The sequence below is a fragment of the Rattus norvegicus genome, chromosome 4, assembly GCF_021556685.1.
Source record: "Rattus norvegicus strain SHRSP/BbbUtx chromosome 4, alternate assembly SHRSP_T2T, whole genome shotgun sequence".
In the NCBI taxonomy this organism is placed as follows: domain Eukaryota; kingdom Metazoa; phylum Chordata; class Mammalia; order Rodentia; family Muridae; genus Rattus; species Rattus norvegicus.
The window spans coordinates 117,035,816-117,058,667 of NC_141537.1; the positions used below are offsets into that span (position 1 = coordinate 117,035,816).

The 22,852-nt window shown below is 48.0% G+C and overlaps 1 protein-coding gene across 14 annotated transcripts in view; it reads left to right on the forward strand.

Moving 5' to 3' along the window:
• Slc4a5 (solute carrier family 4 member 5) overlaps positions 1-22,852 on the forward strand; it is a 100,453-nt gene that overhangs the window by 71,431 nt on the left and 6,170 nt on the right. For 10 of the 14 annotated variants that reach the window (XM_087656668.1, XM_087656672.1, XM_087656673.1 and 7 more), the window contains 8 exon segments: positions 1,529-1,729; positions 8,304-8,417; positions 10,708-10,869; positions 11,572-11,750; positions 13,169-13,241; positions 19,137-19,205; positions 19,878-20,051; positions 20,684-20,836. In XM_087656668.1, coding sequence (XP_087512794.1) covers positions 1,529-1,729; positions 8,304-8,417; positions 10,708-10,869; positions 11,572-11,750; positions 13,169-13,241; positions 19,137-19,205; positions 19,878-20,051; positions 20,684-20,836 — 1,125 coding nt within the window. 14 annotated transcript variants of the gene reach the window in all.

Here is a 22,852-nt window from a genome sequence, read left to right on the forward strand (position 1 = left end):
TGTGATAAACACCCTGGCAAAGGAAGCAGCTTTAAGGGAGAAAAGGTTTATTCAGCTCACAATCCCAGGCGACAGTCCATCACTGCAAGGAAGGCAGAGAGTTCTGTCCAGTCAGGAAGGAAGGGAGAATGAACGCATGTATGCTCTACTGGTTAGCTGCCCTTCTCCACTCTTACACAGTCCAGGATGCACTGCCTAGGGAATGGTGACGCTTACAGTGGACTTGCTCTTCCCACATCAATTAACACAGTCAAGGCAATCCTCTACAGACATAGCCACAGGTCAGCCTCGTGTCTACAATTCCTCCTGGGTGATTCTAGATTAAATCAAGCTGGCAGTTTAAACTAACCATCACATTGCTCCCACACACAACTAGCCCACTCTCAGAGGAGTAGGAAAACAAACTCCTGTATTGAGGGCAGATGTATCAGTGGCATATTTTAAAGGAGCACAAACATAGGGAGGCATGGGTCACTGGGTCAGTAACCCCAAAAGTTCAGTTACTTGTAAGCATCTGTTTACTTCACTAGGTATTTTTAAACATGGGCACACTAACTTTTAAAAGTATATATTTGGGACTGGAGAGATGGCACAGCAGTTAGGAGCATTGGCTGTTCTTTCAAAGGACCAGAGTTCAGTTCCCAGGATCCATAGTAGGTGACTCACAACAGTTCCATGGGGATCTGGCGCCGTCTCCTGGCCTCCTCAGGTACCCACATGCACAATACAAACACAAAGTTACACATATTGATACATAATTAAAGTAGTCAAAAGTATGAATTAAATTTTATTATTTTCTCCTTTCCTTTATCCTTTTATTATTATTGTAAATATATAAATGCAGTCATCTATTGATATCCACAAAGGAGTGGGTCCACTATTCTCTAGGATACTTAAACCCATGGTTGCTCAAATCCTTTCTTACAACATCTTGCATTTGAACTAACCTATTCCCTCCTCCTATATTCTTTAAATCCTCTTATTACTTAAATGCAGAATACACTATCTGTGACGTGTAACTGCTGCTATAGAATGTTATTTAGGGAATAATAAAGGGAGGAGTCTACATGTTTAACACAAGTGCAATTAATTTTTTTTTTTGTATCTGTAACTGCTTAAATCCACACATGTGAAGCCCACAGTCTGAATTTGAGCATTTCAGGTGCTAAGAGTTGAAATGACACAAGAAGAAACTAATGAGGGTGTGACATGTGGAAAGGAACAGACATACTGAATGTCTCTGGGAAGGACAGATCTACTGAGGGAGAAAGCATCTTCCTGCTTCCCTCAAAGCCACAGATCCCAGAACACCCTGGAGAAACACCTGTCGGTCCCTAATCTTTGTAGGGAGCTGACTGCTTATGATTCCCCGGACACCCTGCCCACAAGAACGTCTCTGTTATTGGACAGGAGGGCTAGGGACCCTTGAAGGTTTGATAGGTGGTGTGATTACCGGGGACCACAGGGAGAAGGACTCACTGCCTGTAGGAGGGTCCTGACCCCTTTTCTTCTGTGCTTGGTCTCCAAGTACACCCCCCTTAACCTCACAGCGCTGGACTGGTCTCTGCTGAGCAAGAAGGAATGTCTGAGCTATGGGGGGCGCCTGCTTGGGAGCTCCTGCCAGTTCGTCCCCGACTTGGCCCTCATGTCCTTCATCCTTTTCTTTGGGACTTACTCCATGACCTTGACTCTGAAGAAATTCAAATTCAGCCGCTATTTCCCCACCAAGGTAAGTATCTCTTGCAGGTAGTCAGGAGCAGCACCCAGAGTGTTCCTTGAAGCAGGCCCAGCACAGTGAGATGGCTCTGCAGGCAAGGGTGAGCTGCCGAGGCTGCAGACCTGAGTTACGTGCCCAAGACCCACATGGCGAAAAGAGAGCCTGTTCCCACATTCATTCAGGGGTGGGGATGGGGGCGCGCGCGTGCACACACCCACATTCATTCAGGGGTGGGGATGGGGGCGCGCGCGCACACCCACATTCATTCAGGGGTGGGGATGGGGGCGCGCGCGCGCGCGCACACACACACACACACACACACACACACACACAAATTTTTTGAGGGAAGGAACACTGTATCTCAGTCTCTCCAGGGGCCTCTATTTTCTGAAAGAATGGGCACTGAGGAAGCACTGAGCTGAAGGAATTTTACAAATTAAAGAGCTCAAACTCTACCCAGCCCAGTGGCCCAGGCCTGTTACCCCAGCTCCATAGAGACTGAGGCAGAAGGATCACAAATTCAAAGTCATCCTGGGAAATATATACCTGCCTCAAAAGAAAATAAAACAGCTACGAAGATGGCTTAACAGTTAAGAGTATTTGCTGCTCTTCCAGAGTTTGGCTCTAAGCACCCACTGCACCTCCAACTTGGAGGTCTTGATGCCCTCTAGTGGCCACCATAGGCACCTGCACATGCACGCCATTCATCTTACACAGACACACATGCACATAAAAAAATAAATGTTTAAGAATAAGATTAGGGGGGCTGGAGAGATGGCTCAGAGGTTAAGAGCACTGACTGCTCTTCCAGAGGTCCTGAGTTCAATTCCCAGCAACCACATGGTGGCTCACAACCATCTGTAATGGGATCTGACACAGCAGTGTACTCACATACATTAAATAAATAAATAAATCTTAAAAAAAATAAAAAGAATGAGAGATTAGGCTTAGAGTCTGCTTGTCCAGCATTCAGGAGGCCCTGGATTTAATCTTAGTACTGAGGATCAAGCAGCAGCAGCAGCAGCAACAACAACAACAACAAAAAATGCACAAACCAGAAAGGCCCAGGTTCCCTTGACAACATTCTTTTGCCTTTTCGTTTCTAAATTCCTCGTGTTTCTAAATATGTTGTTCCTCTGGTGACCGATAACGTAAGAAACCCTTATCGTGTCTTTATTGACCATCGAGCCAAACTGGCTTTGTTCTTGGAACTGTTCTCTTTGAACCCATCACATGCTTTCTGCTGAATCTGGTTTCTGTGTGACGCGTACTCTCTCTTTGGTGTGTGATCTATGTGCTGCAAATATCTGCTTCCATTCTAGTAAGTGGTCTTTCGATTTTTCTTTTAAAATTTGCTATTGGGGTTGGGGATTTAGCTCAGTGGTAGAGCGCTTGCCTAGGAAGCGCAAGGCCCTGGGTTCGGTCCCCAGCTCCGAAAAAAAGAACCAAAAAAAAAATTTGCTATTGCATTTTATTTATTTATTTATTTATTTATTTATTTATTTATTTATTTATTTTTGTTTTGCACGCATGGGTGTACCATGGTAACCAAGCCATCTCAGTCAGTCAATGGGTTCTCCAGGGAGGGAGGAAGGATTAAAAAGAAAAAGGACAATTAGACAACAATGTAGCATGGCCCAAGCCAGTTCTGTGGCTGAAGTGGGTTTATTTTTTCCCAGTCTGCTTTTATATGCTCTAGGTTAAGGAACAAACAAGGAAACAAAGTCCTGTGATCTAAGGGCTTATCAGGATGGCCAAGATATCTGAGCCTACTTCCCTGTCCTAGCCCAAAGTCATATTCTTGCCTGAAGCCTTCTTCTTTGTCCAGATCCAAAGTCAAATTCCTGCTGAGTTTCTAGAAGCGGCCCCCAAAGCCACCATGTTGGCCTCTACGCCATGGTACTTGTATGATGTCAGAGGACAACTCATAGGGATCAGCTCTCTCCTTCCATGATGTGGGGTACTGGGAATAGAGCTCAGGTCTTCAGGCTTGCCTACTAAACCTTCTTGCCAGTGCCCTTTTAACTTTCCTTATTGTTTTTAAATTCACGTGTTTTATTTCATGTGTATGAATGTGTTGCCTGTATGTACGTGTGCTCGCTACATGCATGCAATGTCCAGAGAAGCTAGAAAAGGGCATCAAATCTGCTAGACCTGGAATTACAGATGGCTGTGAGCCACTGTATAGATGCTGGGAACCACACCTTGCAAGAGCAGCCAGTGCTCTCAGCCGGCCAGCCTTCTCCCCAGCCTCGCCCACTCTTTGGCTTTCCCAGTGGGATCTGTTGATTACAGAATTCTCCATTTTACTGTAGTCAAACAGGGCAGAATTTCCCATGCAAGAAATACAGCACTCTCTTGTGCCGCACTCAGAAAGCCTGTGGGTTTGCCTTTCCCGTTTGCTCTGCAATCTGTCGTAAGCCGATTCTGATGGGCGATGGGAGATAGTAGCCCTTTGTGTTTTTTTATAAATAGCCATTGTCCCAGCTTTTTTGTTGTTTTTTAAAACCGTTGTTTTCTCTGCTGTCTTGCAAAGCACCTTTTGCAGTGTCTCACATGTTCCCACACGACAGTGTCCCTTCTGGGTTGTTTTTTTTTTTTAATTCCATTTCACTGGTTTATTTATATGCCAGTGCCACGGTCTCCATCTTACTCACCAACTTCTTCTTTGTCAGTTTTCAGTAACATCATCGTTGCCTTTGCATCTCTAGCTGAAGTTGAGTTTAATTTGACCAAAATTAGGAACCCATGAGATGGCTTAGCAGGTAAAGGTGCTTGCCACCAAGTCAGGGTTTCATCCCTGGGACCCACATGGTACAAGGAGAGAACCCTCTCCCACAAGCTATCCTCCATCCAGCCTCCACACGCATGAGCTGTGGCACACACACACACACACACACACACACACACACACACACACACACACACACAAACACACACACACGGCTATGCTGACTGGTATTCATGAGGCTGGTGAACCTAGAGTTGAACACCAGGTAGTGGAGATGAAAGGTGCTGGTCAGGAGTCAACCAAGTGGTACAGGATGCTGTGCTCCCTGAGATGAGGCTGACGACGACGATGACATCTTCAGACCATCATGTCCACACGTCCACACGTCCACACCCTGGTGTGCACTCCAAAGAAAGCTCACACATGGACAAACCTTGTCAGGGGAGCATTGACTCTAAGAGGAAAGAAAACAAGTAACGAAAGTTTTTTTGAAACGGGGTCTCATTTAGCCTAAGATCTCAGTAGCCTCAGACTCATGGGAATTCTCCTGCATCAGCGTTTCAAAGTAGGAGGACCACACTGGCTAATCTGAATCAATTTACAGTACAGTAAATGAATAGAGTCTGGGGTGATGGTGCAGTGGTTAAGAGCTGCTCTTTCGGGCTGGAGAGATGGCTCAGCGGTTAAGAGCCCCAACTGCTCTTCCAGAGGTCATGAGTTCAATTCCCAGCAACCACATGGTGGCTCACAACCATCTGTAAAGAGATCCAGTGCCCTCTTCTGGTGTGTCTGAAGACAACTACAGTGTACTTATATGTAATAAATGAATAAATCTTATAAAAAAAAAAAAGAGCTGCTCTTTCAGAGGACCTGGGCTTGGTTCTCAGCACCCACATGGTGGCTCACAGCTTCAGCCCTAGGGAATCCAGCGACCCCTACGGTCCCTTGGGCTCCAGGAACACGTGTGGTGCACTCATCCATATGCAAGCCAAACATCCATGCAGGTAAAATAAAAACTTTAAATAAATAAATGCAAACAATGATGGAACCATTAAATTTACTTAATATACACAGCCCGCAGCTTTCTCTAGCAGGAAAAACGTCAGGGACATGATGTTGAGCAAGCAAAGCAAGCCTCAGATGAGCAACAATGCCCTGCCATTTAGTTACAACGTTTAACTGCACAGAACAACCCGTACTTCGTTGAGAGAGATACATCTGTCAGTAGTGTTTTGTTTTGTTTTGTTTTTTAGGTTTGGTCTGTGTTTGTTTTGGTTTCTTTGGTTTTTTTTTTTTTCTTTTTTTCGGAGCTGGGGACCGAACCCAGGGCCTTGCGCTTCCGAGGTAAGCGCTCTACCACTGAGCTAAATCCCCAGCCCCCTTTGGTTTGTTTTTTAATTTCGTTTATTTTAATGTATGTGAGTACACCGTCACTCTCTTCACACACACCAGAAGAGGGCATCGGGTCCCATTACAGATGGCTGTGAGGCACCATGTGGTTGCTGGGATTTGAACTCAGGACCTCAGGAAGAGCAGTCAGTGCCCTTAACGGCTGAGACATCTCTCCAGCCCCGTCAGTAGTTTTCTATAGGGAGCAGAGTCAGGGAAACCATTGGGTGTGAGGGAAAGATAACAACAAGACGGAGGAACCTCTCTCTCTCTCCCTCTCTCTCTCTCTCCCTCTCTCTCTCTCTCTCTCTCTCTCTCTCTCCCTCTCTCTCTCTCTCTCTCCCTCTCTCTCTCTCTCTCTCCCTCTCTCTCTCTCTCTCTCTCTCTCTCTCTCTCTCCCTCTCTCTCTCTCTCTCTCTCTCTCTGGGTGTGTGTGTGTGTGTGTGTGTGTGTGTGTGTGTGTGTGTGTAACCCTGGCTGTCCTGGAACTCACCATGTAACCAGGCTGTACTTGAACTCACAGAGATCCACCTGCCTCTGAGTGCTGGGATTAAAGCTCGGTGCCACCATGCCCAGGAGAATTTTTATTTCTTAAGTCAGAAGAAAGTACGTTTTAAGGTGTTCTCCCCATCTTTGTATTAGGTTAGGCCACGTGAAACCACCTCTCTCTGGCAAAATGTCAAATTCATATTATTTAACTTAATAATTCTTTTATTTGGATACCGCGATTATAAGAAACTAAGTATACATCTGCCCAGCATCTTGATTGTGCTGTGACCAATGTTTATATATTTAACCTTTTGTAATCAAAATGGAGCCAGGCGTGGTAGCACACAGCCTTAGTCCCAGCACTCAGGAGGCACTGGCAGGTAGCTCTATATGTGGACAGCCTGATCTACCTGAGCTCTGAGTTCTAGGACAGGCAGAGTTATGTAGATAATAACTTTATATATAATATATATGTTATATGTAATGTGTATGTATGTATATGTATGTGTCTAAGACTTGGCTAGATCATGTATTACTCTTGCAGAGGACCTGAGTTCAATTCCCAGTACACACATCAAGCAGCGCAGAACAGCCTGTAACTCCAGCTCCAGGGGCTCGCACCCACTCCTCTGGCCTCTGTGAGCAGGGCACTCGCATGCACAACCCCACTTCACCCCCATGCACTCACATAATTAAAAAATAAAATACATTTTTTTCAAAAGAATTCAGTCACTAGTAGAGATGAAAGTGGAGTTGTCACAGGAGGAAGGGGCACGGAGGAGAGAGGTGTGGGGGCAGGGCAGCAGCACCCTCTGCTGTGTGGTAAGTAAAGGCCTGGGAGCAGTGATGTAACAAACAGCAGAGGCAGTTCCTGGAGGGGACTTAGAATTAACGCCCCAGGATTTGGACTGAGGGAAGAGCAGGCGAGATGTAAGTAAACCTAAGCCCTCATCCATGGCTGTTAATATTCACTTGGTAATGCAGACCATGAAGGCCAGCTAGATGGCTCAGCAAACTGGGTTCAACCCCAGAACCCCTCCCCCTGCTGCCTGCCTTCTGGCTCACCTCCAGCCAATGGTGATGGAGAGAGGGGGTGAGGGAGCAGTCAGTCACCCAGAAAGCTCAGTGCCTTCCCTCTGCTCGGGTGCTCCATCACCTTTCCGGAACCGGGGATGTCTGCGTGTCTCTTTATCCTTCCTTGTTCTCCCCTAGAGGTACTTGAAATGTTCATTTGTCTAGTATCGGGCTTGAACTCCTTCAGGGGCACCTGGGCAGGTGGGAGGTGGTTTAACTCAGAGGAATTAATAGTGTGACCATGCTAAGCCGATGACAGAGCTTCCCCAATGATTCCTTTCCACACAGAGAACAGGTGTTAGCCCAGATGTGGACATGACCCATTGCTTCGTCCTGACCCTGACCACTTTCTCTGAAAAGACAAAAAGATGACTAATGGACAGAGGGGGACACAGGTTCCAAAAGGGAGGAAAGGGATGTCCAGATCCTGACGTAGAGCAGCCTCTGGATAACAGAGAGAAGAGACTCTTAGCAGATCGAAGGTCGGAGAGTAGGTAAGGGTCCCCATGAAATGGAGGGCACCCCCTCTCAGCCCAGGTGGGGTACGGCCGTCTGCCAGTGTGTTTAGAGGACCTAAGTTTCTTCTGAGCTCAATTCATGGCCAGGTCCAGTCATTTCGATTAGAGCATGACTTCAAGAGCTGCCATTCTGGCGAAGGATCCCAAGTTCTCTAACCTGCCATCTTGTGCCCTCAAGGTGGGTGCTACTATTATCTACATCACTCCGAAGAGGAAACTGAGGCTTGGAGAGATGGTGACATACTCCAGGTTGATGATTTACGGTGTGAGCCCAGGCCTGCTGACATCTGGTCCCAACCCCTAACCATTGTCTTCCCTGCCACCTCAGGACTAAGCCTTCTGGCTAGCCAGGAGCCACACTCATTTCCTGCTGTCTTCTTCGCAGGTCCGAACCCTGGTGGCTGACTTCTCCATTGTTTTCTCCATCCTGCTGTTCTGTGGAATCGATGCCTGTTTTGGCCTGCAAACCCCCAAGCTGCACGTGCCTAATGTCATCAAGGTTTGCCCCTTGACCCTACCCTGGGCTGCCATTTCCCTCTGCCTGCCTCCTACCTGAAAACTTCTTCTTTATACTCGTCAAACTTCCTCTCTCAACCAGGAACCCTGTGTACTGCCTTTTGTGTTTCTGCCCACAGGTGGTCATTTGAGCGGTGGGTGGGGGCATGTGCACCTTAATCTATGGCTCTGTGCCCTCAGAGTGGGAAAGGTTCTGGAACCTTCTCTCCAGTCAGCTGAAGCCTCTGGGTTCTATTAGAGGCTTTCTAATTTCCCTCACCTGCCAGTTTGGCCAACTGAGGGCCAGCTGTTCCAGGTGACTCTTAGAATGGTTGTCCCCTAAGTGTAGCACTGTACAAGTGTCATATTGTTCTGGGTGGGCATCCTCATGGCCCTGTGCTCCTTCACCAGGCTCCCCTGGTATGTGGCTGCCATAGTCATCTCCATCACACAAACTGACAGCCTCAAGATGGAGACAGGGACCAGTGCCCTGGGGGAGCAGCCCCACTTCCTGGGGGTTATGTAGGAGGAAACTTGAAACTGCAGATTCTCTGCCAGGCATGGTGGCTGGTGGCACTCTGGAGACAAATGGGGATGAATCTTTGTGAGTCTGAGGTCAATGTGATTTACATAGTGAGTTCTAGGACAGACAGGGCTATATATAGTGAGACCCTGTTTCATGAAGAAGAGGAAGAAAAGGAAGAGGAGGAGGAAGAGGAAGAGGAAGAAAAGAAAAAAAGAAAAAGGGGAACTAGTCTGGATAGAATATATGAAAGATGAATTTTTAAAAAAAGATTTTTAGGGGAAATTCTAAAGAAGGAAAAAAATAAATCTTTTTTCTTGGGGGAAAAAACATCATCACCACTAACAGTAACAAAAACCAAAAGCCAGATTCTAATAGATTCTCAGTCCTATCCTAGACCTCTGGAATTGGAAACACTGAGGAGGAGCCTTTAATGAGTTCTCCACTTGATGCTAGGCGTGCTTGAAGTTGAGGTCTATGATTCAAAACTTGCTCATTTTTAATTGGATGAGAGGCCTCTATGGGGGAAGGTGCTTGCTGCCAAGGCTGAGAACCTGAGTTCAAACCCTGGGACACACCTGGTAAAAGAGAGAATCTCCTCTCCAGGTTGCTCTCTGATCACCACACATGTACCAGGTTTCTCTATAGCACTGGCTATCCTGAAATTCACTCTGTAGACCAGGCTGGCCTCACACTCAGAGAACCACTTGCCTCTGCCTCCCGGGTGGTGGGACCAAAGGTGTGTGCCACTATGCCTGGCTTCAAAATATATATTTAAAGAAAAGAAAAGAAATAATTCATCCAGAAGTGATGATTTGCTTATAGCTAACCTCAAGCCCTCCCAGACACACCAACTACCAACCAAAGTAGGGGATCTGAGTCTAGGTCCTGCCTTTGAGGTAGTGTTAGCCTTAGAACAAGCGCTCTGGTTCCTGGAAGCCAGGGGACAGCTGCAGGACCATGTGCACACTAAACACACACACACACACACACACACACACACACATGCACGCATGCACGCATGCACGCATACACATACATATATACACCACACACATATATACACATACACACATATACACATACTCATACACACATATATACACACACATATACACACACACACGCACGCATACACATACATATATACACAACACACATATATACACATATGCACACACATATATACACATACACACACATATATACACATACACATATATACACATGTACATATATACACATGCAAACATATATACACATGCACGCACATACACACACATATATAACATACACACACACACACACACACACACACACACACACACACCTTCCTCTTTAAATGTCCACCTCTATACAAGTGGTTCTTTATTCTGGCTTTCACCCACAGCTCTCAGAGCTCCTTAGGCAATAGGCTCTGCAGAGGCAGCCCTGGGCTTATCCAGTGATTTATTCTGTCAGGCCTCTTTGGCCTTTTGTCTTACTGTGGTGAGTGGCCGTGTAAGCCCTGCTATCTGCCCTCTGAGCTTCACCTGCATTTCCAGGGAGGTGCAGCCTGTCAGGTTCTGTTTAGTTCTCTAGCCCCATTGGGTCTGTGCTCCTTCCCTGTCTGCCTCTGACTCTTTAAAGTTGCAAGCACTTAGCATCTTTAGGGGAAAATGTTGTAGTTGAGAAGTGCCTCCAGAAGGGGAAGGAGAGTGGGAAGGTGGGGGTGTGGGCGAGTATCTGGACAAGGGAAAGAGGAACAGGCCTCTCCACTTGCTCTACTCAGCCCACAAGGCCTGACCGAGGCTGGTTCGTTGCCCCCTTTGGGAAGAATCCTTGGTGGGTGTACCCTGCCAGCATCCTGCCGGCCCTGCTGGTGACCATCCTGATCTTCATGGACCAGCAGATCACTGCTGTCATTGTCAACAGGAAGGAGAACAAGCTGAGGGTAAGGCTGAGTCAGGAGCAGAGTTGGGGGAGTGGAGGAGGAATGTTTCTCCTTCTATAGTTTGAGAAAATTAGTCCCCATTTGGTGCCTTTAGGGAGAGTTGTTCTTGACAGGATCAAGATGGCTTGGTCTGAGAACCAGGTACAAGCAAGTGCAGGCTGGGTCCTGGGCACAAGGTCCCTGTACCCCTCAAAACTTCTCTCTCTGGAGTGTACCTCCTGATAATGAAACTTAGGTACCTCACACATGCTGCTGAGTTTAGACCTACAGTTAGGAGACAGGAATTTCCTCAGCCCCCTGCTTCCTGCAGCTCCCTCCCTGACTTTGAGTCTGAGGGGAGCTGCCTTGCAGAAACTCAAATCACCACTCCCTGCCCCACCTAGACTGAACCAAACTGTGGCTATGGCCACTGGGGATGAGCTCTTCTGACCAGAGACCAAACCTAGGGCCTTCCGAAGCCTGAGCATCCCTTCTTTCCACACCCAGGCTCAAGATTTTTAGACAAGGTGGCATCTAAAGCCACCATTGGGGATAGTGAGACCCAAACACTTTGTAAGTCCTGAATGTCTGCCCCACTGAGTGTCTTAATGGGGCAGCCCCTTCAGAATACACACAGGAAGGCAGGGGGAGCCATGCTCCACAAAATGGTTGCTTTGGGAAAGATCAGGTTCTCAGAATTTCACCTGTCCCACTGTCCTACAGAAGGCCGCCGGCTACCATCTGGACCTGTTCTGGGTGGGCATCCTCATGGCCCTGTGCTCCTTCATGGGGCTCCCCTGGTATGTGGCTGCCACGGTCATCTCCATCGCTCACATCGACAGCCTCAAGATGGAGACGGAGACCAGTGCCCCAGGGGAACAGCCCCAGTTCCTGGGGGTCAGGTAGGAGGAAGCAAGGCATCCCGGGGGGTCACCTGAACAGGAGTGGACATATTAAGGGAAGGGATTTTTTCCTCATGGTATTTGAGTAAGAAAGGCTTTCTCTACAACCTCTGAAACCACAGCCATAGGAGGAAGATTCTGAAGCAAAAGAGATGAAAATTCAATTCTATCAATTCCCACATATGTTTTTCTTAGTAGTTTCTAGTAGTAACACTCGTGCGAGTGTGTGCGCGCCTGTGCGCGCACACACACACGCGCACACTCTTTCTTTTTCTCTAGAACAGCGCTTCTCAACCTTCCCAGTGCTGCAACCCTTTAATACAGTTCCTCATTTTGTGGTGACCCCCAACTGTAAAATTATCTCATTGATACTTCATAATTGTGATCTTGCTACTGTTACGAATCGTAATGCAAATATTTGATATGCGACCCCCAAAGGGGTCTCGACCCAAGGACCACTGCTCTAGACTCTCACCCACGGTAGGACCTCTTCTTGCCCTTGGTTTGTCTTTCCTCAAGACCCTCTGGAGGACTCTCTATGGGTTCATATCCCACTTAGTCACCTTAGAGCCTTTCTGGACCCAACCAGGATTCCAGCCCATAGCCCTGGCTTGTTACTTTTGTTTCTCTCTTTGCCTCTCCACTCCTGCCCATGTCAGGCCCCATGCTGGTTCATGCAGGAAAGCACATCCCCTGCCCCTTTGGGTCCCCAAGGTCCAGGCCCGACACCAATGTTCTCCAAAGTGGCTGCCCTGGGAATCTCCTATGTCCTTGGGACACATGGACCACCCGGCATGCCTTGAGGGAGACCCCTTTGCCTGGTTGAAGTGCTCAAGACTGGCCAGGGTGGGGTCCTTTCCTAGTCCATTCCTTAGACCTAAGCAATCTGCCCAGAGCCTATAGCTGCAATCTGGGTTATATCAGGGCCTGACAGTGAAGGAAAACCTCCTCGCTCCCCCTGCCCCTGCTGCCTCCTCTGCCAACAGTCAGGGCACCTTCCCAGGTCTTCATCTACTGTGAGTCCCAGGGGTAGGAGCTCATCACCAAAGCAGGGCGCTAAGCACTTTACGACATCCCAATAGCAGTGTTGTTATCCTGTGTACCCGGCTCAGGCTGCCCACGGCATTGCCTGATATTGTCCACACGTGTGGAGCAGAGCCAAGAGTCAGCCTAAGTCCACATAGCTCAAGCACCCAGCTGTCAGACACTGAGCAACCTCCCTGGCACTCCTCACAATACTCTGGGCTGGTCACACTCTCCCCGCCTTTCCTAACCAGGCCATATGGACCTTGAACTAAGGAACCTCCTAGGTCCATAGCATTGGGCAGAATAAGCTTCAATTCAACAGAAGGGCTGAACGGGCTGGGAAGGGTCAGAGTATTCCAGGTCACACCTGACTGTGTGTTCGTTTCCGCCAGGGAGCAGAGAGTTACTGGAGTCATGGTCTTCATTCTGACAGGCATCTCCGTCTTCCTGGCTCCTATCCTGAAGGTGAGGCTCTGCCCCATCACCCCCAAAGTCCAGGCGCCACCAGCCTATAGGCTATAAGAAAGGCAATGTGAGGGGCTGGGGATTTAGCTCAGTGGTAAAGTGCTTACCTAGGAAGCGCAAGGCCCTGAGTTTGGTCCCCAGCTCCGAAAAAAAGAACCAAAAAAAAAAAAAAAAAAAAAAAAGAAAGAAAGAAAGGCAATGTGAGCGGGCCAAGGCGGTGTCTGTCATTCACCGCTTTCTGTGACGTCACACGGTCTGTTATCAATACTGCTATCATGTCTGTTCTGTCCCACCCCCTCCAGGAGCCACTGCCACCTTTCTGCAGGACATTCTTTTCCAGGGAGTTCTGCAGTGTTCTGGCCTGCTTAGCAAGGACCCCGAGAGCTGGGCCAGACCACACTGCTGTGTTTAGGGTTCACTCCAGATCTTTTTGCTTTGCCCATTTCCTGAATGTAAACCCCCCAAGATCTGCAGGCATTGTCTCCACTTCTCTGTCTTTTGTATCTTGGGCACATGAGTGACTTTTTCCCAAAGCTTGAAACTCCTTTTGCTCCCATTCCGATAGCCAGAGGATACAGTAGCAGGGGTGCATTCAAGGCTGTGTCCTTTAAAAAAAAAAAGTCACGGTTGGGGATTCAGCTCAGCGGTAGAGCGCTTGCCTAAGAAGCGCAAGACCCTGGGTTCAGTCCCCAGCTCCGGAAAAAAAAAAAAAAAAAAAAAAAAAAAGAACCAAAAAAAAAAAAAAAGTCACTTACCAGTCAGGAATGGAGTAGTTCTGACAGGTCTCACTCACTACTCTCTTCTCTACCACATCCTCACCTATTCATGGTCCTGTCTTTCAACCAATACCCACTAAGACTTTCCTTCATGTATATGTGTATGTGCATCTGTATGTGTGTGTGCGTGTGCATGTGTGTGTGTGTATGTTTGTGTGTACGTGTGTGCGTGTGCGTGTGTGTGTGTGTGTGTGTGTGTGTGTGTGTGTCTGTGTGTCTGTGTGTTTGAGGTGATAGATTCTCCTGGAGTTTCAGGAGATTGTGAGCCACTCAACATGGGTGCTGAGAACTGAACCCAGGTTCTCCACAAAAGCAGTCTGTGTTCTTTAAAGATTTATTTTATATATATATATATATATATATATATATATATATATATATATATATAAGCTGTCTTCAGACACACCAGAAGAGGGCATCCGATCTAATTATAGATGGTTGTGAGCCACCATATGGTTACTGGATTTGAACTCAGGACCTCTGGAAGAGCAGTCAGTGCTCTTAACCACTGAGCCATCTCTCCAGCCCAGCAATACATGTTCTTAACCCCTGAGTCATCCCACTGACTTCTCTACCTTCTTTTTTTGAGACAGGGTCTCACTGAACCAGGAGCTCACAAACTTGACTAGGCTGGCCAGTGAGCTAAAGGGATCCTTTCACCTCTACCTTCACAGTGCTGGGATAGCAGCCATGTGCCTCCACACCTGGCCTTTTCACTCGGCTCCTGAGGGTTCAACGCAGGACCTTGTTTGTGCATCAAGCACTTTACTAGTGGAGCCCTCTCTGCAGCCCAGGACTTTCCTTTCATATTAAACTCAGTCCAATTTTGTGCCATTCCCTTCTCCCACCTTTGAGGTAACCTTGCAAAGAACAGAGTGAACAGCCAAATGCACCTGATTTGTTCTCTCTGACAAGTGTTTCTGGCTTAAGAAGAGATGCTGGACACATCTGAGTAGTAGGTGTGCAGCTGGGCCCTTCAGAGGAAGGTCTCCATTGTGTACGGATCAGACCACAGATGGGCAGGTATTTCCCGTTCATTTGAAAGTGGCTGTTTGCAGGCCCATGAGATAGTTCACCGAGTAAAGAAAGATACCTACCTGTTGCTGAGGCTGCCAATCGGAGTTTCATCCCCTGGACCATATGATGTCAGGAGAGAGCCAACTCCTGAAGGCTGTCGTCTGACCTGCTCAGTGTGTGCTCAGTGACCTGCACGCGTGAATACACTCACAATCAGTCAATCAATAAATGTAAAAATGATTAGAGGCCGGAGAGATGCCTCAGTGGTTAAGAACACTGGTAGCTTTTGCAGAGAACCTGGGTTTGGTTCCCAGCACCCTCAGGGCAGCTCACAACCATCTGCAACTCGTTTCAGAGGGTCTGACACCCTCTTCTGTCCTCAGCGGGCACCGGGCACACATGTTAGGCACATGCATATATGCCACCAAAACCACTCATAGGCACAAAATGAAGATAAATCTTGTTTAAAATGAGCATACTGTGCTCTTAAAGTTGATTGAGTGAGTACAAGTAAAGTAATTGAGAGTCAGGTTTGATAGCCTAGGCCTGTAACCTGGGAAAATGAAGCAAAGAGTCACAAATTCAAGGACAGCTTGTGCTACAGAACGAGTTCTAGACTGGCCTAGGCTCCAGATAAACAGTACAGTGAAGACTTGGGGAGCAGAGCAGTAAAGACTGCCTAACACATTCAAGGCTTGGGGTCAGCGGCTGCACAATGCTCACTAAGCACAGGCAAGGCCCTGGTGCAATCACAGGCAAATCTAGAACCACTTTTATGGTCTCAGGGATGGAACTCAAGGTCTCATGAATGCTAGACCGTTCTCTGCCACCAGGCTGTAGCTCCGGACCAAGGATCACTTTCAGTTTTTACATTTTTATACATGTGCGTGTGTGTGCGCGCGTGTGTGTGTGTGTGTGTGTGTGTGTGTGTGTGTGTGTGTGTGTGTGGTGTTACAACTTACAGGAATCGGTACTTTCTTGCCGCCTTGCGTGTCCCAGGTATTGAATTCCAATTGTCAGGCTCAGTAACAGGAGACTTTACTTACTGAGCGTCTCCTTGGCTCCAAGGTGCATTTTAAATGTGCAAGGAGTATTCATTGTGAAAAGGTTTCCAAAAAACCATCATGTGTCAGTCCTAATACTGTTTGACAAGTGTTTGTGTCAAAGGCCACTAATCTAAAAGAAATGGGATTTAGCGATCCAAGGTTCCTCCCTACACTTTGCAGACAGTGGCTCCCATCTCCTCTTGTCAATGTCAGACTAGAGGCCAGCTGTGGGGCGTGTTCAGCAATGCAGCCATTCCAACCCACTTTTTTCTGTGTGTTGAATTGACCAGAGAGCAGCTAGAAAATTCTACTATAGTCTCCATCCTTTTGTTCCATTTACAATGTGATCAATTCTTTTATGGTCACATTTATTAACATCCTGGGTGTAGTGGCCAGTCTTTTACAATCATACATCTGATCTTGTGCTAACGTTGTCTGTGTTCTTAGTCGAGGGCAGCAGACCTAGAGCAGTATAAAAAAATAATAGAAGTGTGTTGGAGCGGAGTTCGGTGGCACAGTGCTTACCCGGCACCAGTGGGAAACTGGGTCAGATCCCCAATGGGGAGTCAGGATCATAAACTGTAGGATTTCTGGTTTGAGCATCTCAAGGGACCCACCTTCCTATAAATAAAGGCTTTGGGGGCAGGAGAGATGGAGAGAGAGTAGTTAAGAGATCTTGCTGCTCTTTCCAAGGGCTTGAATTTGGATCCTAGCTTTCAAACCAGGCATCTCATAACCATAACGTCTATTCTAAGAAATCCTTCCTGCCTCTTCTGGCCTCTGAGGGCCCCACATGTACCTGGCATACACTCTCACACACCCACATAAAAATTAAAATAAAAAAAGGTAAGGATAGGATTTCAAACGTATGAGTTAAGCTCTTTCCAGCCAGTGCTGAACAGCCCCATCTCTCACAAGAGCTGCAAAGCCAGGGCATGAGAAAGTTCTATCCCAGGAGGCAGAAGTGTGGTACATGGGGACATGCCCAGCCACACAGTCCAACTGTAAGGAATTGTAAGTCCTGAGGGTGGGAGTATCAAGAACTTCCCAGGGCTCTGGTGCTGTGTCTTCCGGAGCTGGGGACCGAACCCAGGGCCTTGCACTTCCTAGGCAAGCGCTCTACCACTGAGCTAAATCCCCAACTGGTGCTGTGTCTTCAATATCGTAGGCTGTAGCTCAGCTGGAAGAGTGTTTGCCCAACACACGCAGACTCTTGTTAGAGTGCTTACCGAGCATGCAGGAGCCCTTGGTTCCAGTCTCATTGTATCCCAAGCACCACATAAACCAGGCAGTTTGATATCTAATTAGGGTGCATGCCTCTACTCTCTTTGTTTTCTTTATCCTGATTTTGTTTTGTTTTTTGGAGACAGGGTTTGTACTTGATTTGTAGATTTGATCTCAAACTCACCTGCCTCTGCCTTCCAAGTACTGGGACTAAAGGCGTGCACCACCTCGCCTGGTCCTCGATTAGTATTTTAAATACTTGTTTTATTTTTATTTACATGTATGTCTGTGTGAGTGTCTGTCTCGTTTGTTTGGGCACCGTCAGAAGCCAGAGGAGGGCATTAGATTACCCTGGAGCTGGAGTTATAGGCAGTTGTGAGCCAGCCACTGTGAGTGTTCAGAGCAGAACTCAGGTCCTCTGGGAGAGCAGCAAGCGCTCAATCGCTAAGCCATGTCTCCAGCACATGACACTTGTTCTTTTATTCTTATAGACAGTGTCTCACTATGTGACCCTGAGTGGCCTGGAAGTTGAGATGCAGACCAGGCTGGTCTCAAACTTTTCACAATCCTCCTGTCTCGACCTCTCAAGTGCCGGGATTACAAAGATGCCAGCATATTATTACATTTTATTTAAGGCTTCCTTTCAATCACTCCTAAACTTTGAGTGCAATTTGCACGGTGTTAACTCAGTGACTTTTTGTGTCGTTTTATAAGTAGGACATTTTTCACAAGCCACGTGCTAGCAGGAAGGTGCAAGGGCTTATCTAAATTCCTTTTTAACTCTCAGCTCGAAGGCTTTGGGACTGAAGCTTACAACATCTAGGTCCAAGTCTTAGTGCTTAAGTGTTGAGCAATCTAACTTAAAAGAGATCATTTGCTTACATGGATGTCTTAATAGTCTTTCTTTTAAAGATTTACTTTTTAAAACTATGTGTCTGTGTGTCTGTGTGTGGCTGTGCGCATGAGAATACAGGTGCCTGTGGAGGCCAGAAGAGGGCATGAGGTGCCCTGGAGCCGGTGCTGCAGGTGGCTGTGAGCCGCTCATTGTGGACGCTGGTGCCTTAACCGCTGAGCAGCCCCTCCAGCCCCTGTCTCACTCCACATTCTTAAATGGCACCTGCAGGTCAGGAAACCCATCTTGGTCTCAGACTTTGTGCTTACCCCATGACCACCCAAGAGCAAGGCAGGCCAGCCTTGGTTCAGCGGCAAGCACAGGCACAGATAAAGGAAAAAAAAAGGAAGAGAAATGCAGCCTAGCCCGGTGGCAGAAAGAAGGCATTTGAAGATTTGGAATAATAGTTGTAGGACAGAGTAAATGACATGGCTCTGCTTTTGAAAAAGCAAGCTGTTCTTCTCGTTTGCAGGGATGGGTGCCCATTAGATTGTCCGTGGCAAGCTGGGGATCTGTGCTCCTTAGTCTGTATAATGCTGCCTATCATGCATGCCTTCTGTTACTTACTTCTATTCAGATCACGGGGTGGGGGGGTCCCAGCCCCTTCTGTGGCTGAGGCAGGAGTGGAAGGCATCCGGTGGGATTGAATAGTGCTCAGTCTGTGGGCTTTCCCTCTTGCTGGAGTAACCCACGTTGGATAGATTCTGAGTGGCCGGGAGAGCAGCCAGTCCTGAAAGCAGCTGCAGGCCAGCCTGTCACTGAGCTGCAGGCCTGTTGTCCCATCCTCATACCCCCACCCCGCATCTTCCAGCTTCACATTGCTCTTGGACCCTGAGCTTCAAAGTCCAGCTCTCCAGCACTCTCTGTGGTTGGCTAACACCCCTGTCCATCACCACCTAGCAAGGACCCTCCCCAGCCCAAACCTCTCCTCTCATTTCAGTACATCCCCATGCCAGTGCTCTATGGTGTCTTCCTCTACATGGGTGTGGCCTCCCTGAATGGCATCCAGGTAAGGTTGTGTCCTCCCCAGGCTAATGTGACCGAGAGTCAGAACTTTATGTCTAGCTGTGATCCACCAAGGCTCTAAGGGTTTGCTGTCCCAATTCCATGAGAGAATAATGGTAATGATGCTACTTCTATCGTGCCACCAAAATGATGATACTACGTACTTTACAGAGATTGTATAATCTATGTGATTAGGACCCTAGATTCCCATTTTACAGATGGAAAAACTGAGGCCCAGAATTTGAAAGCCAGGTCAATCTTTCTTAGGAACTTTTTCTCCTTAATTCCCTAAAGCTATGGGGAATATAAAAGAAAAGATTTATATGATTTATTTAAAAAAAAGCTCTATAAAAGAAAAGATTTTGTTTTGCTCTGCTTCACCATGAGGCCAGGGCTCCAGACAGTCTGGGCTGCTAAGATGGTTTCTTTTCCCTTAAATATGCACCATGTTCATGTTCCTTTCCTCACTTTCTGCAGGCTGTTTCCTACATCCAGTGCTCAGGGCCCCTTCCCTATGTTCTACATGCCTAGATAGCACTTACCTATCATAAGGCCAGACTAGAAGTCCCCTCTCCAAGACCCTACCAGATCATCACTTCCCCTAGTCCCATAGCCCAGTAGGCCTTTGGCCCTGGAGTTTGACCGCTTGGTTGAGTCTATGCTCTATTCTTGCCAGTTCTGGGACCGCTGTAAGCTTTTCCTCATGCCAGCCAAGCACCAGCCGGACCATGCCTTCCTGCGCCACGTGCCCCTTCGCCGGATCCACCTGTTCACCCTGGTGCAGATCCTCTGCCTGGCCCTGCTCTGGATCCTTAAGTCAACCATGGCTGCTATCATCTTCCCGGTCATGGTGAGGAGGGTGTGGTGGGCTCCTTGGTGCTTGGCAGATTGGGCAGGGCACTGCCTCCCAGCAGGCTCAGTGGCAGTGAGCAGAGAACAGGGCCATAGAAACAGTGCATAAAAACCCATATGCTGAGGTCAGGGCAAAACTCAGCCAACCTCCCCTGATGGGCAGGTGGGGTTAGGGGATGGGATGGGGAGGGGATGGGGAGGGGGTGGGGAGGGATTGGGGAAGGGTGGGGAGGGGTGGCGCAGGCTTGAGGAAGCTGAACAAAGCAGAAAGACAAAGCTCCCAGTGGTGAACCTCAAGTTGGTCTTGGAAACAGAATAAAATAGTAATTTTTTTTACCGTGTAAAACAAATGCAACTGAAAAGAAATGAACCATGTCGGGCAGAGACCGTGCTCAATTCAAGAACTTAAAAAAATGTATACTGGACATGGTGGCTGTGACCCGTAACTCCAGAACTAGATGCCTTGATCTTCAGAGCTTGCTGGCTAGTTAGTCTTGGGGACACAAATCTGCAAAGACACTGAACACAAACGGTTCCTGAACTCAGCCAACTGGAGAGAAAAACCCAAGCTCACAGTTGTCCCTGAGCTCCCACAAAGCTTCAGCCTTTCTGCCCTTCTTCCCACCCCAGATCCTGGGCCTAATCATTGTTCGAAGGCTCCTGGACTTGATTTTCTCCCAGCATGACCTGGCCTGGATTGACAATATCCTCCCAGAGAAGGAGAAAAAGGAATCAGACAGGAAGAAGAGGAGGAAAGAGGTCCACGAGAACACGGACAAGGAGGTGGGGATGTGAGCCACAGGCAAAAGGCAGAGACTGAGAAACTTGGTTCTGCCTGGGCGAGGGGCGGGTTTGTGGGTGGTCTTGGGTGCCAAGATCCCATTTGTCCCTGGAAATATCCTCAGGGTGGTCAGAGCTAGTGAGCTTGCCTGCCTAGGAGCAGGCCATGGCACTGCTGTGGGTTCTCAGGACCATTTTCAACAGCAAGGCAAGTCCCGGGGGCAGAAAAGGCTCCAACATGGAAGGTAGTTGTAAGGAGAATTGCCAGAGAAAGGAGCAGGTCTGGGTAGAGTACACGGGGAGCTCAACAGGCCTGGACTCCGGGTGTGTCATCCTGGTAACAGCTTAGTGTGGGCCTACCTACATGGGACCAGGGATAGAAGTAGGGGAAACATGTCTTCACTGAAGGGAGAGTGACCATCCCAACCCTAAAACACTCAGGGAGTCTCGAGCCAAGTATCAGCCCACACCATACAGTAGACACCAAAACACCAGACAGAAAGATTTTCTGATTCGGGCTGAAGAGATGGCTCAGTGGTTAAGAGCACTGGCTGCTCTTCCAGAGGTCCTGAGTTCAAATCCAGCAACCACATGGTGGCTCACAACCATCTGTAATGGAATCTGGTGTGTCTGAAGACAGCTACAGTGTACGTATAATAAATAAATAAATCTTTTTTTTTTTTTGGTTCTTTTTTTTCGGAGCTGGGGACCGAACCCAGGGCCTTGCGCTTCCTAGGCAAGCGCTCTACCACTGAGCTAAATCCCCAACCCCAAATAAATCATTTTTAAAAAAAGATTTTCTGATTCAAGCACTCACTCCAAATGACAACTCTTCCTCAAACGGAACACAACCTCCCAAGATGGTATATAGACAGCTGCCTAAGAGAATTAAGAACACCATTCCTACTTTGATTACTCCCTTTCCTGGTGCCAGGCCAATTTCCTAGTCTCCCCATTTGATGAACCCATAACCACCTTCTACCTTCTATAAATGAGAACCGTTCACAGGCGAATCTTCTAACAGCAGTGACCTCCTTTCCTTAACTGCTGTCCTCCTATAGGAGAGAGCCTTTATGAACTTTAACACAGGAGGAAAGGGTTCTGGGGCTGTGGAGATGGCTTGGTTGGTAGGGAGCGTGCGTGAAGCTCTGGGTTCTGTTTCTAGTACCTTGTAAGTCAGGCATGGCCATGCATACCTGTTAGCTGAAGTTGAGTGTTGGGACTAGAGGTTGAGACAGGAGGATCAGAAATATAAGGGCATCCCCAGGCCTATAGCACATAGTTTGAGGTCAGCCTATAGAGGGAGCAAGGGAGGGAGGGAGGGAGGGAGGGAGGGAAGGAGGGAGGGAGGGAGGGGAGGAGGGAAAGAGGGAGGGAAGAAGGGAGAGAAAGAAGGAGGGAAGGAGGGAGAGGAGAGAAGGAAGGAGGGAGGGAGGGAGAGAAGGAGAGAAGGAAGGAGGGAGAGAAGGGAGGAGGGAGGGAGGGAGAAAAGGAAGGAGGGAGGGAGAGAAGGGAGGAGGGGGAGGTAGAGAAGGAGGGAGGGTTAGAGTTCAAGAGTCCTACTTTATTTTAAGATTTATTTTTTTATTTGTGTGTGTGTGTGTGTGTGTGTGTGTGTGTGTGTGTGTGTGTGTGTGCCAGTGTCTGTGTCAGGCTGTATGTATGTGGCTATGTTCTTGTGAGTGCAGGTGCCTGTAGAGACCAGTAGGGAGCATCAGATCCCTGGGGCTGGAGTTACAGGTGATTATGAGGCACCCAGTGTGGTGCTGGGAACCAAACTCCAGCCACGAGCAGCCAGCGTTCTTGGCTGCTGAGCCACTCTCCAGCCCTGCCCTCCACCAAGGGTCTTTTTTGTTGTTATTATTTGATATGCATTGGTGTTTTGCCTGCATGTGTGTGTGTCTTTGTGAGGGTGTCAGATCACCTGGAACTGGAGTTACAGACAGTTGTGTATTGCCATGTGGTTGCTGGGAATGGAACCCAGAAATTCTGGAAGAGCGGTCAATGGTCTTAACCACT